Source organism: Podarcis pityusensis (genome assembly GCF_964106645.2).
Source record: "Podarcis pityusensis genome assembly, chromosome: 4".
Classification (NCBI taxonomy): domain Eukaryota; kingdom Metazoa; phylum Chordata; class Lepidosauria; order Squamata; family Lacertidae; genus Podarcis; species Podarcis pityusensis.
In genome coordinates this window covers 54965591-54984726 of record NC_138027.1, presented here as the reverse complement: position 1 = coordinate 54984726, position 19136 = coordinate 54965591, and the positions used below count along the sequence as shown (strand labels likewise).

General features: G+C 39.6%; 1 protein-coding gene across 8 annotated transcripts in view; it reads left to right on the top strand.

Moving 5' to 3' along the window:
• The window catches only part of ERG (ETS transcription factor ERG), a 117962-nt gene that overhangs the window by 79390 nt on the left and 19436 nt on the right, over positions 1-19136 (top strand). For all 8 annotated transcript variants that reach the window (XM_081004457.1, XM_081004460.1, XM_081004458.1 and 5 more), the window contains one exon: positions 17199-17416. In XM_081004457.1, the coding sequence (XP_080860583.1) occupies positions 17199-17416 (218 nt within the window). The remainder of the gene's footprint in view (positions 1-17198; positions 17417-19136) is intronic.

The following is a 19136-nucleotide window of genomic DNA, read 5'->3' as shown; positions in this document are numbered from 1 at the left end:
GATATGGCTCTTATCCATTGATATGGCCGCCCAGAAAGATACACATACAGCTGAGACAATGCAGTGTTGCCTCCATAGAAGGTGGTGTGAGAACCAGTGGCTTTTGACATCTTTCATTTTGCTGATCCTTTTTCCTCTCATCCTTTCAACTCCCCCCACCCCATGTTCCTGTGGTTGGTTACTAGTGCATTTTGGTTATATTCCCACCCAAACTTGTTACCCAACGCTTCCTACACGCTCTCCTCTTTATGCAGCTCAAATACATAGTTTATCACAGTAGTCAGTGGGGGAGGAGTCATAAAGGCACTCCTGTTGGATCATGCCGCCTCACTCTGGGTGGCTTTCCAGCAGCTAGGCTGTGCACATGTTGCAGACATGCTGTTTTCTCTGTTAATAAACCAGACCTGAATTTTTAAGGGGGGGGAAATACATTTGTTTGTTTGTTTGTTTACTTGTAAAGATAGCATTTACTGTGCTACCAAGAACCATTTTTAGAGCAAGCTTCTACTTCTTTGCTACGTAGCTAGCTAATGGCATATTTATTATTTATTTCACAAAATTTATATACTTGGTTGTAAAAATAAAAAAATCCTCAAAGCAGTTTGCAACAGCAATAGCATATAATCAGCACAGCTTAAAAGAGACAACAAACTATTCCCACAACAGTCCCTGGAGTGCTATGATGGTAGAAAACTGTGGGGTAACTGTAGAAAACTAACCCCCCCCACACACTATTTAGTGTTTCATCCTGAGGTCAACTCAGGTGAGTAACAAGTGGTGTGGAAGGGTCTGTATTTGTTACGGAGACTTAACTAGAACATGCCCCGTTTTTATTAGGCAACATCGTGATGGAGTGAATTCCTAAAGCATTGTGGTGGGTTACGTTTTCCCTAGCAGGGCTACTATGCCTTTGAAAGCTGTGTAACAGGCAGCAGAGTACCAGGCAAAGCTTTACTCATAACTACATTCTCCAGCTGGGCATGAGTACAACTTTTCTGCTATGGAAAGAGCTCTCTATTCTATAGGACTTGTGTTGGGACAAAAATATGGCAGTTCTACATAGGAATAGATGGTTTCCCACTAGTCCCTGCTACTTTCTAGCTGGTGGTCCACTTTCTAGACCATTTGCTGGTGGCAGGGGGATAAAAAAAGAAAGTCATCTATGTGCTGTGATCCTTTGCTGGCTTCTCAATACTGCTGGATCTATGGCATGATTGGCCACACTGGGATCCCTACTACACTATCACAATTTCACTATGCGATCATAACTTTGAGTTATGTCAGCATAGGGAGATTTGCATGCTCAATTAGTGTGACTTTAGGATAGAATTACACCATTAGACAGGTGGACTCATGAACATGTAGCACATGGCTTGGCTTGCTTTTGTGAGTCAATCAGACCTATTTGTTCCACAGGAACAAATGGTCCCTGTTTGGGGCTTAAGCAAGTCTGGGTTGCCTGTTTGGTATTAGGGGAGGAAAGAGAGAGCAGAAAAGGGCTCATGCGTGGGTGACCCTACTCTGGATTGTCTTCTCTTCTCATCTCATCTCATCTAGAGAGATGAATTTGCAATTCCAGTAAACAATTCTTACAGAATGCTGTTCATCCACATTGCTAGTATTTATGTGCATTGATGTAGTTTTGGCCTTGGACAATAGAAGATGCCAAAATAAGAAAGGTAATTCCTTACTATGAGTTGAGCTCCAGGTAGCAAGGATTGCATTCTAGTGATTGTTAAAAACATAGCAGGCTCCCCTTACTAACAAACACTCTTTTATATCCTCCTTGTTCCTTGTCATATAATAGATAACATTAAAAATTTCAAAATAGAATTTATATGCAGTGTATAGTCTACACTTCCTACATAACAAGGTGGGAGCAGAACCATAACTTATTATATCTAGGGAGCACTAAACTTGTGAACATAACAAAAGTTCTTTCTGAACCATTAGACTCTAAACGTTTCGAGGATGCATAAATCCTTTGTTCCATCTTGGCTGTTTTTCTCTCTCTTTTATTTCAAAAAGAACTAAAAAAGTTCATTTATATAACAAAAGTTGCAGAAAGGTCCCACCATTGGAAATTGATGGAAGTTAAATAGGTAACAATAGTCTGTTACTACAGAACCAGGACCCAGTACAGCCAATCTTAAACATTCTTAGTTCAATGACTTATTTCCATGAGAGAATTATGTGCCCTCCTTTCTAATTCTGCAGGACATAAAAATCTCTGGCCAGATTATTCTCCCAATCAAACAAATTGCATCCTTTGTTTTCTCCAAGCTATTGTGCTGTGTTGTGTCAAAAATCTAAGGGCAATGGCTAGCAACACACAATACAGTGGTACCTCAGGTTACATACGCTTCAGGTTACATACGCTTCAGGTTACAGACTCCGCTAACCCAGAAATAGTGCTTCAGGTTAAGAACTTTGCTTCAGGATGAGAACAGAAATCATGCTCCGGCGGCGCGGCAGCAGCAGGAGGCCCCATTAGCTAAAGTGGTGCTTCAGGTTAAGAACAGTTTCAGGTTAAGAACGGACCTCCAGAACGAATTAAGTACTTAACCCGAGGTACCACTGTACTGTGAACAATCCACCCTAGTGTAGCTGTTGCCCATCACTTCTGTAACCCCCATTTCATTGGGCTTTTTCATGAACCACACTGAGGTGCATGTAGATTTCATGGTAGCAGCACTCAGAAGATTACATTCCCATGTCTTTGCTGTCTTAGATCCTCTCTTAAACTTCTAGACGTTGCTAAACAAACAGCTATTCTCTTGAAGAAACAGTGCTAAAAGAAGCATGATTAATGAGACTAATTTGATTAAAAGTGCATCTTGATTGAGTTATTAAGCATGTTCAGACAAATGGAAATTGAACGCTATCCCCCAAGGGAAATGTAATAGTTTTAAAGGGTCAAATTTGTTTCTTAAAAATTGCATTCATAAGGTAGGATGAAGGCCAAAACTTCCTATTCCCCTTTAATATAGACCAGCTGCAAATCTGGGTCTACTTAAGTATGTACTACACTATATAGCTTAAGGTTAACAGCAATTCAGTCACGCAGCGATAAAGACAGCTTAACATGTGTACTTATGAGCAGTGGCGGACTTTGGGCTCTCAAATTTCAACGATGCCCTGTGTGACGCTAAAATTTGGCATTCCTCCTCACCTCTGATGCTCCATTCTACGGCCTTGTTTTGGTGCTCTTTGTAGTGCAGTACCCAGTGTGACTACACCAGTTGCACTACCCTAAAACTGCCTCTGTTGTGAGAGGAAAAGATGCATTTAGAGTAACATCATTAATGAAGACTCAGTACTAATGGTAGCTGTAAATAATTGCCCAGGATTGAACGTATGTACTGCTGCACCCAGTGCAATGTTACAAAGCAACATTATTTGAGGGCAAAAGTGGATAAACCAGCATAAATTATTCTTATAGCACATGAGTTGCCAGTGTGGTGCACACAGGTGCACATTCACCTGAACAGACTTTCCACAGAGTCCCATTCCTTCTGTCCCCCCCCCCCTTGGCTGAAATTAGGCTTGAAAGAAGTACAGTGTTACCTTGCGTTAAGAACTTAATTTGTTCCAAAAGGCCGTTCTTAACCTGAAACTGTTCTTAACCTGAAGCACCACTTTTATTGCCCATGGCAATAAAAAATGGGCTCAAAAACTTTGGGCACCCCATTACAGTGTTTGTGCTGGGGAATTTGTTTATTTATCCACTTCCTGCTTTCTGCAATTCCAAAGGACAGGGGGTGTCTAGATACAGTGGTACCTTGGTTCTCAAACTTAATCCGTTCCGGGAGTCCATTCCAAAACCAAAGTGTTCCAAAACCAAGGTGCACTTTCCCATAGAAAGTAATGCAAAATGGATTAATCCGTTCCAGACTTTTTAAAACAACCCCTAAAACAGCAGTTTAACATGAATTTTATTATCTAACAAGACCCTTGATCCATAAATTGAAAGCAATAAACAATGTACTGCAGTCACACAATCAATCAATCAATCAATCAATCAGTAGCTGAACTAGGTTCCACACAGTTGCAAAAACAAAACAAAAACAGCCGCAAAAACAAAAACACAAAATAGATAGCAAAAACAGACAGAGCTCAGCGTAACACTCAAAACGGAAGTGTAACTCTCAAAACAGAGCACATTCAACTTCTGAAAAAAGTTTGCAAACCGGAATACTTACTTCCAGGTTTGCAGTGTTTGGGTTCCAAGTTGTTTTAGTACTAAGGCGTTTGAGAACTAAAGTACCACTGTACATTCATAACCTGAGACATTACATAATCCAGTCTAGTTTTTGCTATTTATGTATTAGGCCTTGGAATGAGTTATTTATCAGAACTGTAAACTGCCCATTAATCTTTGGATGAAGGGCAGTATTTAATTTCATAAAGAATAATAATAATAAATCTGTTTGAGCGTAAATACCAATAAGTTTTGTAGTGCATTTAGTAAACCTTATTGTGGCATTTTTTTTGGACTAGAGTAGGCTTCCTCAGTGTTTGCTGACTTTGCTGCAAAACAAATTAATACGGTTGTGCCCCTGGAAGTTGTATGAGCTAAGGGTCTCTGTGATTCAGGCACCTATATTTTGTAGAGACTTTGATCCACGTGTAGTTTGTTTGCACATCAGTTCAGAGGAATACATGGAGCTGGCAGAGAGGCCAGCAAGCTCGATTCTGCTTCGCTCATGCGCATGTGGACACAGGATTCCAAGTAGGAAAATAGCAAGCAGCGCCTGCTTCCCTATGTTGTTTGCCTTTGTTCTCCTTTGGTTTTCCGTCCATCTTTGACTGAGTGTTTTGACTGGGTGTCCGGTCGCTCACTACATTTTGCTGCTTTTCAAGAATTGGAATGTACAGCTAGGCTCTATCATTCTCAGAAATATTCTGATCAGAGTCTTAAAGTGGTACAGAAAGGCAACATGAAGATTTGGTGCCTAATTACAGTCCTTAAATTGAGGGCGGGAAGGAGGGTGAAAGTAAGGGCAAAAAAGACACTTGAGTAATATTCTAAACAATGGGCCGTCACTGGAATGCTGAATGAAAACATCTCATCCTTTTTTATTAGACAGGAAGCAAACAATGCTATGGAATTTGAACAATGCTGTAAAGGTTTGTCATAAACAAGATACTGTTTTTCATAGGAATTTGCCATTCTTGAGAATATATATGTATATACTGTATATGTGTGTATGTGTGTGTTTATTGCTGTGATAAACAATAAATACGCTGCCACAGCACTTATGATGATAATGAGCCCATAGACAGATACTTCCTGCCTCCATTTCCTATTCTGATAGCTCACCAGATCAGGGAGTACCAATAGAGGAAGTTCTTTGAATTGGAACTTCCTCTTCACTAATATCAGGCTGTATTCCTAACCCCACATACCTGAGAGTAAGCATCAATGAATTTAACAGGACTTACTTTTGAGTAGACATAGTTACGATTATCTTGTAATTCATTGAAAGGCTGTTCAGAAAGGTCCAAAATAAACTTCTCACTTCTTTAGATTTAGAGCACAAAACTGGAAACTTTTGTTGATCCATAGCAATTTTAAAAAATCATTATTAACTGATTTAGAGCCAGCTTTTAGGGCACAACTGCCCTCCCTAGGAAAAACAAACAAACAAACAAACAAACAAACAAACAAATAGAAAAGTATCCCACTAAAAACCACATAACACCCCCTGAAAACTGAGCAGCAGTAATTAATACAATAATGGTAATTGATTAGAACAGTTAATAAAAACAGTAGGAATTAATTAAAAGCTAATAATAAAAAAAGCATTTATTAAGCATTCCCCAAAATAGAGCCATTTGTATTATTTGAGAAAGAGACTTGCACAGACTTGGGGGCCTAGAACAATGTACAATGACTGATCTTTTACTGATATTGTATATGATTATGTTTATAAAATGCTTTTTGCTTCTGTAGTTTGGTATTAATGTATTTAGAGAAATTATGTTAAACTCAATATTAGTGCTGCTCAGAGTAAACCCACTAAAATTATTGGAAATTACTAATTTAGGCCCATTAATTACACTGGGTTTACTCTGAGTAGGACCAACATTGGCAACAACCCACTTTTATTTTTATTTCCTGAGAGAAAGAAATATGAAAAACATTTAAACTTAGGGGGAAAAGCAGTAAACTCGGATTCTGTAAAGTGAACACAATATTTGTTACTAAATGTGCTCATATCTGCTGTACTTGTCTGCACCACAGAACAAGGAATTCAGCTTCATTGTGTCTAAATTTGGCACTTGGTGAGGATAAAACCAAATTAGAAAGTGATTCTTCATTAAACTTCTTTATTTTCAAGTTAGAAATAACTCACTTTTAGTGGCTGATGGGCTGAGCAATTTTTATAGTGTTTTTAATTATGCTGTTTGTGTAATATAAAATAATTATTTTAATGCTTTTGTTTAATATACGTTATGGTCTTATTTTTTGTTCAACATCTGGTGACCATTTTTTGTGTAGAGTGGTATAGAAATTTTCTGTTAAATAAAGAAGAAAAGAAAATCCACTAGTTTGAGATCAAATCATGAAGATACATTTATTTAGACAGCACAACAAATAGAGATCGGAGTCATGTCAAAATGTTTGTAATTCTCAATGCATGTACAGCAGGGAATATGCACCGGGCTTAAGATCATGTTGGTAACCTCAAGTATGTTCCAGGAAAGTATATACCAACCTCAGCCCACTTTAAACTGGTGGTAAGTACTTTCATGACCAATATATGCCTGACTATATCAGCTGACTGGTTTTTTAAAAGTATAATGAGTTGTATTTTGTCATACACATTGTTAATCATGCTCACAGTAGACCCATTAATGGGCATGATGAATAATTTCAATGGGTCTACTCTGAGAAAAGTTTGGTTACATACAAGCCATAATTTGGAAAACATTCCCAGGATCACTTTAAATTTCCCTCTGGGACTTAACTGTTAGTAACCTGTTGCACATAGCAGTAGTCATGGTATTGAAATGTGACTGCGTAGTCTACACAGAAACTGGGGTTGCCTTTAATGTTGTTTATAACAGTTGGGCAGAACTTGTCAGGTGAAGGTTAATTGCACTCCAGTTAAAGCAGTTCTCTGCACAGATGGTTTATCAGGACTGAACACTCATTACAAGATTAATCTCATTTCCGACAAGACTTCCCTTTCCTTCAACTGATTTTGCTCAGGCATTGGACCTGTCATCAGCCGTTAAGAGAAGGGTGGATTACCTCTGGGATATTTAATGCTTGTGTGCCATGAAACAATACAAAATGTGTGTCATATCGGCAAAGAACATCTTTAGGAGACAGCACATTTTCATAGCATTGTGAAGGTCGAGATTCATAAACAACTGAAACAATTGCAGTGCTTTGAATTAGCTCTTTTAATGAACCCAGGTTTTAAGCAGATTCATCTTGAGATCTCCTTTCAGATGTCAGTGCTGTTCCAAACAGATTGTGGATTTATGAGTTTCGCTCAAAATATTTTGCCCTGATAGCTCACAAAAACCATCAAACTATCCATTTTTGGAAAATGGAAAGCAGGACAGTTTCCGTTAAAAGTTGTTTTGGCCAGAAGCAGTTGTATAAATATGGAAATGTAAGGATGCCCAAGTTCATGCAAGCATGATTAAAAGGCACAGGAGAAACACTTGGGGAAATCACACTCTGAAGAACTAAAGGAGCCTCTACATTATCTTGCACACCTGCTTCTTGAGTTTTATTTTCAAACTAGGTAGGCTTCTGTTTTCTCCACAGGCTGAATATATAATCCAAAAGCAATATTGGCCAGAAAAGTAATGAGTAAAATAGACAAAACAAAAACTCTCTCTCTCTCTCTCTGTATGTGTGCTTGTGAAAAACAGGTATCACCCAAACTGCACATGATCAGGATTTAATCTGGTAACATTTGCTGTTGTTTTGATATAATTAATGGCTACTGTATTATATTTTATTTAACAAAATGTTTTCTTCTTCTTCTTCTTCTTCTTCTTCTTCTTCTTCGGTGATCACTTGTGTCTGAGTAAGATTGTCTTCCATGAACATGTTAACTAGCCCCTTCCCCATTTCGGAGTGAGCAGAGTGAATCTTAAATAGGACTGCTCAGTCATGGATACAGCTGCCGAGCTACTCAACTAACTCATTCCTTGAGTCAGAACAACTGAATCTGTATCCACCACCCATATGCCGGTACATGAGTAGGGGCCTCCAGATTTCACAGTTCTGCCCCCATTGCCATTTGCTGATCACCATGGGACTTCTTTGGGTTTGGGATGGGTTTTTGGAAGGTGCCTGTGCCTGAATTTATGTGTGTAGATCAGTGCATGCTGACCAACGCACACTCTTCGCAGTAAGGCTCTATTCCACTGGCAAGGGTATCAACATGACTGGCCGATTCTTATCTGCTGTAGCCTTCATCCACCTTCACAGCCATTGTAACATACCACTTGTTATCTTCTGCCTGTTCTGCCATTGAGGACTCCTTGGATCATTCATTGTCTAGCTCCTCCCCTTTGACAAAATGTATATACTACTTGATTCATCTAAAAAAATTAATCAGTTTATTAGAGAGTTGCTGTAGCAATAGTGGCTGAGAAAGTGAGCTCTGAATCAGAAAGTCTTCAGTTCACATCTCACCTTTGCTGTGAACTCATTAGGTGGCCTTAGGAAAGCCTCTTTCTCTCTCAGCTTCAGTCCCACCACTACCATACCTACGTTCAATAAGGGAGACAATAATACTGACTTGACTGACAAAGTCATTGTTAGGATTAGAACTAAATAAAGCAATATGCAAGGGGTGGGAAATCTTTGGCGCTCCAAATGTTGCTGAACTATGACTCCCAGGAGACCCAGCAAGTGTGGCCAGCAGCCAGGGTCAATGTGAGTTGTAGTTCAGCGACATCAGGGAGGCCAAACGCTCCACCCCCTGAAATATTCAAATGTTATTATTATTTAACAAACCATCATAGATCAGTTTTCAATGGAGAAACAGCCCCAGAAAGAAGAGAGGTGAACTTTTAAAAAACAGTTTTTAGAGTTTTGTCTTCAGGCATCTTATTTCAATATGTGCTTTAATTTAGACAATTATTTTCATGATTTTTTAAAAGCATAATTCCTGAAAACAAAGCACCTTAATCCCAAACCTGATTCTGTAGTTTTCTCATTATTATTATTATTATTATTATTAATTCTGATCTCCCATAACTTCCAATATTTATTCAATGAAAACAGGGGCGTCCCATTCCATAATGATCCTTTTATTATTTATATGCCACACTACTTATTGGGTTGCCCCAGCACTCTGGGCAGCTTCCAACATATATAAAAACATAATAAAACATTAAACATTTTAAAAACTTCTTTATACAGGATTGCCTTCAGATGGCTTGGGGGTTGGATAACTCCATACCCTCCAACATTTTCCCAATGAAAGTAGGGACCTACTAAGGAAAAGCGGGATATTCCGGGATCAAGTAAAAAACCGGGATGGCTTCTCTAAATCAGGGATGTCCCTGGAAAATAGGAACACTTGAGGGTCTGGCCTGCATATTCAGTAGTGGGGGGTGCTTGCCCAGATTGAATATACTTAGAAGCCTGCCATATTTTTAATACTACTTAGGTTGCAATACCCTAACCATTTACCTGGGAGTAAGCGCCACTGAATGGAATACAACTTACTTCTGAGGTGGCAGGTATAACATTGCATGGTCAATGTGCTTAGAATTAGAATGCCTGTCTCCCTATCACAATGGTTTTGCTGTGGCACCCTGGGGTGCCTTGAATAGTGGTCAGAGGTGCCACTGGCAGCATGGACCTCCATACCTCCTCCCTTCCCTCCCTCCTCTGATGCCCTCTCACACCAATGGCCCTGGCTACAAGATCTCCAGGAGAATGTTGCCTCTGAGGCCAACCAAGGGGTGCTGATTGCCAGAAGCTGAGGCATCCTTGGAGTAAGCAAGCAAGTGGGTGAGGACCCCTGAGGAGAGGGGAGAGAAGAGGATGCTGGGGGAACCTTCCACAAGAGAGGGTGACCCAAAAGGGGTGAAGGGCAGAAGGATTGGTAGGCAATGGGCAACATAACCGGGCTGCTGTGACTCAGAGTGTGTTTCCTCACAGGGGAGTTGCAGAAAGATTGTAGTTGGTCAAGGGAGCCGTGGACTCTAAAAGGTTGAAAACCTCTACCATATCAAATCCTGAACACTGGCATTTATAGAAATATAGCAAAGTGATAATAAAATTATTAGCTATGCAGTCCTAGAGAAGTCAAAGGATCCATGCTAATAATATAAATGTACATAATTTTATGAGTAAAATGGGGAAGGAAAACATTGCCCTGAAATCACTGATTTTATAGATCTATGAAAATGGTCAGCGGATCAACTACCTATATGAGAAAAATTGCAGGGGAAACTTCAGGCAAGAGTAATCTATTACAGCAAATAAAAAGGAATTATAGGTTTGGAAGGGACTTCAAAGGACAACTAGTCCTGCTGGTGCAGGGAATCCATTCATAGCCTCCTTGGTGGGGGGGCATCCAGCAGCTGCTTAATAACTTCTAACGAAGGAGAATGCACCACCTTAAAAGGTATTCTGCTCCACCATCAAACAGCTCATACTATCATAGAAGAACACATAGCCTTATCTGGAGCTAAGTTTATTTTGGGCATTCTGATATAACCAAAATAACACAACTTGGCAAAGATCCTGCCTGCTCTGTAACTTCCATGAAACTTCAGTAAATTCCAAAACAGAAAACAAAATATTAATAATACCAATCAACAGGCTAGCAAGTATGTTTACACAGTACTTCCTGTCGTGACCTCTAGCCAGCAACTGTTATTTGCTTCTGTAAGAAGCCTTTCCATTGACTTTAAAGGGTTCTGGATCTCGCAAGGACAAAAGGCAGGCGGAAAAGGGTAATAAGAGGAGAATTCTAGGCCATGCCTATGGTCAACTGCCCATAAATTATTGTGAGCACAATGGAAACAAAGGTATCAGACCACAGCGGTCCACTGAAAACCTATTTATTGAATCAAAGTCAAGAATACCCAGGGTTATTCCAGGACACGCCAACAGATTTTGATCATTTCAAAAATAGTGTTAAAGGCTCAAATCTTATCTTCATAAGCTCTGCATGTGAATTTCATATTGATTATTCAATAGCGGCACTTTGCACAATTTCAGAAGCTGTGTTCTTTAAGGCTGCTTCCTCAGAAATGGAAATCTACTGGGCAAGTCATGAAACAATAAGCCCCATCTCCATACCACACAAACATACACTTATATACTGGTCAGTTTTTGCACCATTCTAAACCAAACCATGGCTAAGTGTGAAAGAGCAAGTGTGCTGGTGCACATTTAGAAAATTGCATTTGCTCCTTCCCCAGTGACTGTGGGTTAAGCCATGGTTAGATATAGCGCTATGTCCAAACTCAGACCAGTTTTTAATTTTAATTATTATTTATATCCTGCCCTTCCAAAGGAACCCAAGGCGGCAAACACATAAATGCTAAAACAACTAAAATATCTAAAAAGATGCACAAAGCAATTCCAATACAGATGCAGACTGGGAAAGATCTTTTCCTTGAAAGAGGAAAGTCTTCAGTAGGTTCCAAGAAGGCAACAGAAGTGGCACCTTTCTAACATGGTCTGTAGTGCGATGGACTGTAGTGTGATTGTATTTCATAGTATTGTCTTGGCTACAGCTGTTGGTTAGTGAATCACAGACTTGTAGAGTTGGAAGGGATCCCAAGGGTGATCTGGTCCAGTCTCCTGCAATACAGGAATCTCAACACACAGTTCCCCATCCAACTTGAAACCATACCAATCCCTTCTTAGCTTTGCAAACGTGCTAGCAGTTTTATTGCCTTCTAATAAAGAAAGAGCTTAACCAAAAGCCTTGGCTTGGACAATACACTAAGCCAAATTTTCACTTGGCTGAGCATGGTGTGGGGTCAAAAATGGCCACGGAGGAGGATTAAAGTGGTTGCAAGCTCCTCTCCAGAAGCCTGTCCTGGTAAGCCAAAGTTTGTGGTGTTGTCTGATCAGGATCATGGCTTGTTTCCTCCCAGACAAACCACAGTTGATAAGCGAAGAGGAATAGCACAACAACCCAGGTGGTGGCTTCTTTTTGTCCATGGGTGGCACAGCAACAGCAAGATGAGCCCTGTGGGAATTCATTCAGCAGCATGCCTCCGCATAGTGCTTGTGCAAACTATTGTTTTTTTAGCTCACTAAATTTTACAATATGGATGAAATTCAAATGAAACAGAAAGTTAGAGCATATTGCCTGAAATCTTTTTAGTAATTGAGAGGTCTAGTTTATGTGTATCTGTGTGTATCAAAATCAAAAGCTCATTTGTTTTTCACTGTACATTTTGAGTCATTGCTTATTATAGTAATCTGTATTATATACCTCTTGGGCGCAAAGGAATGCCTTAAATCCTGTGGAAATGAATGAGGCCCACTGACTATAAAAATATGTTGGTTTACACAGTGAAGACAACTGAGGACTGAAGCTCCTTGGTCCTAGTTATTCAAATGTACTTTCTTCACAGTTAAAGAGTTATTTGACTTCAAAATTCACAGTCCACTGAGCTTACTTGCATGAAACAATCTGCTATGTGACATAAACTGGCATGATATACAGTATCAGGGTGCTTCCAGACAGGGGCTTAATACTGCAAATGGTTTTTATTCAGAAATCCCAAATGAATCACTAGCAACAAGCTCAATTTGCTGCAGAAAGGGTAAATCCCAAATGGGAGCAGGCAGTATGAGCTAACATTTTGATACCAGTATCTTTTGGATGCTGCAAAAATCTTACGTGCAGTAGGGGTACCAATCCCACACTAAACACAAATCTGTTAGTACTCTCAGTAGTGTATTTAAATTGTTACTGTACTACGTTCATGGCATTAAGCACAAGCTGTTTATCACCCAGAATGTTTTGTTGGTTTCTTGTACTATCGTGTTCCTGGAAGTGTAAGATCCCTAGTGCACTTCGGTTGGGTTTCTGGGCAATTTTGAAACCTCAAAGCATTTGAAATCACTGGCAAGATGCCTGCTGCATATTTACAATTACACAGCTCTTTTACTTTTAAGGCTCCTCCTTCCTTTTTTCTTCAAGTCTCTAGGCACAACCAAAACAGCGGGTTCTTTCTTTTTGCTATGCTGCATTGTTCTGTGGAAGTGGGTTGCTTGGAGTTCACACTTTGTTTTCCTGTTGTTTTTCTGGGAAGTTGGCTGTGCTGCAAAAGATATGGGACTAATTTGTAGGAAATGGATTTGTTTGGGGAAGCAATAAAAGAGCAACTGCTTACACGCTCCCCAAATGTATGTTTTAATGCATGGCACAACTTAATGCCTGCAGAAAAAACCTGCAGTCCGCTGACCTCCATAATTTTATAAAAACTTTTCTTTGACCTTCCTTCCTTACTTTTGCTCTATTATTTTTAAGAATAGAAAATAAACAAAGTGGAGTATTTCCCTTCAGATAGAGCTTTAAAGTGGCTTGTTATATAGTAACAACAATTAGAGATGAATGGTTGCTACGTTGTGGCTGTGTTCTAAGATTTGAGGGAAAGCAGGTACTGTATCTTCATAGTTGGTTACAGATAGGTAGCCGTGTTGGTCTGCCATAGTCAAAATAAAAAATATTCCTTCTAGTAGCACCTTAAAGACCAACTAAGTTAGTTCTTGGTATGAGCTTTCGTGTGTGTGTATCTGAAGAAGTGTGCATGCACACGAAAGCTCATACCAAGAACTAACTTAGTTGGTCTTTAAGGTGCTACTAGAAGGAATATTTTTTATTTTCATAGTTGGTTGTGCAACATATGGCTGCTGTAGCCATCATCCATCAGTAATGATTGCCAATCTAATACCTCATCTAAATATTCATTTAAAAGTACCACATACCTCTTTTAAGACTTTTCCACCTCAGAATGTCATTAGGAAAATGATACATTTGAATGGAACTTCACAATTTAAAAGCACAGACAAATTAGCATTCCATACAAGGAGTTTTTGATATGGTACAGCCATTCAGTCATACGATTTGAAACCAGCATTCTGGAGTGCTACATTCTTGTTAGGGTGCTTTTCATGAACACATACATCAGCCATAAGACAGCCAACTTTTTAATCCTTTTATTGATTGGGAGAGTCACAGAAAGGTAGTAAAATAGCTAATATAGACACAGTATTCTCAGATAGATAGATGGATAGATAGATAGATAGATAGATGTACTATAAATATCACCAAAATAGAAAACTTGAGTACAAATACACAGTGCACCCTACTACACACACAGGACAATATGAATCACCCCTCCCATTTCCCTAGGTATATAGCACATGACTGAGCCATTACAGATATTGGGTGATCTGTGTGTGTCTGCTACATTCCTATCCATTCCTTTCTCACACCGGGGTACAAAATCCTAAAATAACTTGATAGACATCTACAGATATCCTAATTCTAGTAGTACCCTGATGCATTGTGTGTGCACCTCCCACCAGGAGTTTTATACTGAAGTTCATACTGAACTTATTTCAAAGTTCCGATTTTAAGTAGGTAAGTTATATTTTCCAAACAGGCAATAAAATTATGACCTAGTGAGGTCAAGGCAACATTTTTCTTACTTTTCATGCCAAAAGTTTTTGTTGTTCAGCTGCCCTGTCATGGATATTGTTATGAAGTTTGTGTGCCACCCCCCAAGCTCTGCCGAGTGGTAGCAAGATTCCAGGGGGTTCCAGGGTTGTGTTTCCACTGAGAAAAAGGAAGTTCTAGTCTTTCAAGAAATATGGTTTATTGTACACTCATTTACACCTGGAGTCTTCAATGGAGGGGGTGCAGAGTATTATACCTCAAGTGTGTCTCTTGTTGCCCCTCTCATAACTTCAGCAGGCTTGAATTCAAAGCAGCAGTCAGCCATGGTTCCTGGTCTCTTGGTGCAGCCTTCTCCAGCCAGTGCCAAGATGGTTCTGCCTACTTCCTCCTTTTTGTTCTCAGAACACCTTTAGATTTCAAAAAGGACACATTTTCCTGTGATATCACTCCCCACTGTCACCTTGATAACTTGCCAGTTCTCCTGCCTTTGTCCATTCCTGGGGTGGGGTGGGAGAAGGACGGTTGTTTTGCATTTCCAATGGTCCTTAATGGCTCAGTACTTACCTAGCCAGGCGAGGCTGGTTTGCATAAGCTAACCCAGGAATTTCCTGTCTGGCACAGTTTTGCAGCTTTTATTTTCCTTCATATCCCAAATATTCTCTAAAGGCTACCATTTTATTCATTTCTACCATTCATTCACAGACCCTGGTATACCCTAGATCAGGGGTCAGCAACCTTTTTCAGCCATGGGCTGGTCCACCGCCCCTCAAACCATGTGGTGAGCTGGACTATTTTTGGGGGGAGGGGGGAAATGAACGAATTCCTATGTCCCACAAATAACCCAGAGATGCATTTTAAATAAAAGGACACATTCTACTCATGTAACTGATTCCCGGACTGTCCGTGGGCCAAATTGAGAAGGTGACTGGGCTGCATCCGGCCCACGGGTCTTAGGTTGCCTACCCCTGCCCTAGATCTATGACAATATAATAATTTAGTCGTACTTAGTCTGATTTGATAAATCAGTTTCACAGAGGCAGAATACATTTCAGATGTATTCAACTCCTTACACACATATTTTAAGCTGTATCACCTGTACACATACTGCCCATTTGCACAAGCGATGCTTACATTTAATTTCACTTTTCATGTTTCCTTCATCTGTAATTCAAATGTAAAACCTGCATTGGCTAGAAATACATTGGATTTATCTCCTATTTTTCATCCTGCATGAACAATATCCACAAGTCAAGTGACGTATTCCAGATTCAAAGATAATCTTCATGCCACAGGTCCAATTTTACTGCAGACCATTATGTGGTTGCTATTTTGAAAATGGGGAAAATTGGGAGGAAGAGCTCAAGTATGCTATAATGTATGACAACAGTCTCACTTGCTAGCAATTTAATGCAACAGTTGTATGCATGCCTACTCAGAAGTAAAGTTGCATTGAGTTCCGTGAGACTTACTGCAGATAAGTGAGTGAAGGACTGCAACCTAAGACAATTCATAGGCTTAGTTCTGGTAAAGCAGAACTCATGGAAATAATGTTTCCATTTAATTAGATATTTGTATTTACTTCCTCATAAAAATAGTTAGAATAAATAGGTATTAATATTGAAATCATTCAGTTGAGATGGTTTCATTCCCTCGCCTTCATTTGGATAATATGTCCACATACACACCTGCAACAAAGCTGAAACTTTGCATTCCTCAGTTTGCTTGAGGTCTGGCATCACTCATCAGAGAAGAGCTTTCAAAAGCTATGGAATGGCTTTGTGCTTTAAAAATGTATGTGCAGAGCAGCAAAAAAGGCACACAGCAGCAATTCATTTTGTGGCTGCTCCACAGAAAAAGAACTGAAGTGATACATTTTTCATCTTGGAGAAGCACATATCCAGCATCTGCTGCTGTTTAATTTACTGTTGTTAACACCTTCAGTGAAAGGATTTGCAGTTTTCCCTAAAAACACTCCAATGACTGGAACAACAAGACCCAACCTCTTCAGCTGGAATAAACTATGTAATTTAGAACAACTTGCAGTACTTAATTTGTATACCTTTTGGCTCTTCAACTTTCCCCCTTGTTGTGGTGATGAGGCTCGTTAACTAATTGGAAATTGTATAGGGTTTTTTGTGCTTTTGTCAGAAAGCAATTCATTCTAAGGACCATGAAGTGAATATTGTAGTTTACAGTTATATAAAATGTACAAAGTGTTGTTAAGGCTGCTAAGAGTTGTTAGGAGATCCCTAGTCTCCACACACAACTACAAATCACAGTTCCCTGGTTGTTAAACAACTCTGGCAACTATCGTTCTGTGAGTGGAATAGGGGTATCCTAATAACTCTCAACACTTATCAAACAGTTAACAAACTGCAGTTCCCAGGATTTTTTGGGAGAAACCATGGCTGTTTAAACTGGTATGATACGGCTTTAATTGCATAGTGCAGATGGGTCCTTACTGTCACTGCTGTGGATCAAAACCTTAAAGTTCTGTACAATATGCATAGCTTTTCTCGCAGGTCATTTTGTTGCTTTCTCTTCTCTGGATTTCAGGAAGCATTATCAGTTGTGAGTGAAGACCAGTCTTTATTTGAGTGTGCCTACGGAACTCCCCACCTTTCTAAGGCAGAGATGACAGCCTCCTCTTCCAGTGAATATGGGCAGACATCAAAGATGAGTCCACGTGTTCCCCAGCAGGACTGGTTATCGCAACCTCCAGCCAGAGTCACCATCAAGATGGAATGCAATCCAAATCAAGTTAATGGCTCAAGGTAAAAAAAAAAAAAAAAAAGTTTAAAGATTCTTTCTTTGCATCTGTTTGGGCAAGGCTTTTCTCTCTGAATCTTCCTGAATCGAAGAATTAGGAGCAAGCCTAGTACTTAGATGCTGTCTCGTTTACCAGGTAGACAGGCAAACAACACCAAAACTAGGAGATCCAATGCTTATTTAAATGTGGGTTCTCTACTAAAGGAGGCAGATGGAAGGTGGAATAAATAATATTCCCAAAGTGCTTTATAAAAAAGTGCATTTATGCAGCTCAAATTATTGTAACATCCTAGTGCTGCTTGCAGAATGGCAAGTGGATTGAGGGAAAACAAATAACAGTAGGCTTAATATTCAGTATATTGAACAAGAGTGCAACTTCTCTTTAGCTTTTTCTTAATTAGCTCCAAATTTTGTGTTTTTGTGTTATGAGCCCATTTGTGGCTAACCTCCCATGCAACCTGTTTTTCAAAATGATTTGCTGTGAAGAAGATTTGCATCAGCAGAGCACTTTCAAAATGAGGGTGTGAGACCACACTTCTGCTTGCATCACTGTCCCCCCCCCACAGGGAAAGCCCACTCTTTACCGCTGAATTAAAGCAAACATCAATCAGTTTTTCAGCAGATTGACATTTGCTCCAATTCAGTGGTAAAGCATAGGTTGTTTACCCAGGGAAAGCAGTGGAAGAAATGGGAAATGACTTGAACCCATGCCTAGAAAGCACAAGACAAGCAGGAAACCCATTGAACCCATGCTTTGTAGACAAGGGACAAGCAAAAGTGTGGACAAGCCCCATATTTAATGTTGTTCCCATAGTGGGCTAAAGGAGCTGTAGACCAAACACCATTCAAAATTATATGCTATCTTTTTGCTTTGGGGCAGAAGCATGCATTTACAAACTTTAAAAAAGAAAAATGCTTTGGTCAATTTCCGCATATTAGAGTTATCCAAATGCAGCTTTAATCCTTATAAAATTACTTGTGTGCATTGGCTCTCATGTCTGAAACAGACTAATTGCATTGGTAAATTTCCAGGTCATTATCTGGGCTGTATGTTGGAATCTTTTGATTCTGCTGCCATGAGATTTTGGCCATAAATGCATCATGTTCTAGGTTACCAAAAGTTCATCAGTAATACAGGCTGATTTCATTTTGAGTGGCCCTCAAATTCTCATGATATTTTAAAATGTGCACTTTACAAATGAAGCTGATATGGAATGTATAGTAAACTGATAAGTCCAGCTCTATGTACCATTAGGTACAGTGAGACAACCACTTCACCTGATAGACACTTAGTGCCAGCAGGGGCAGCTCCTTCCCCCTAGTGATCCCTCCTGAGCCTTCCCAACAGGTTGCAAGAGTAATTCCTCAGAAGAGGGCAAAGCATCAAAAACCCATGGACCATATTGTGAATTCAAATAAAATAAAATCAGCTCTAACCTCAGTTCTTTGTGTTTGGGAATGGTGGACTTACTTGGCCTTATGGCAGAGGCAGTTTAGTAATGTAGATTATGTTTGGTCTATGAAAAAAAATGTTTCATTAAAGCAAATTCTGTGCATGTTCAGGAGTATGATGCATCTTACAGGCAGCAAAACGTCTTGGTAGGTCTTTAAAACTAGAAAAATGTGAAGCTCTGGTGTAGCACAGTCTTCAAATATCCACGAGTTCTTATTTCAAGTAACAAATTCTCCAGACATTCAGAACCTTGGTTTGATGCCAGGTGTCTA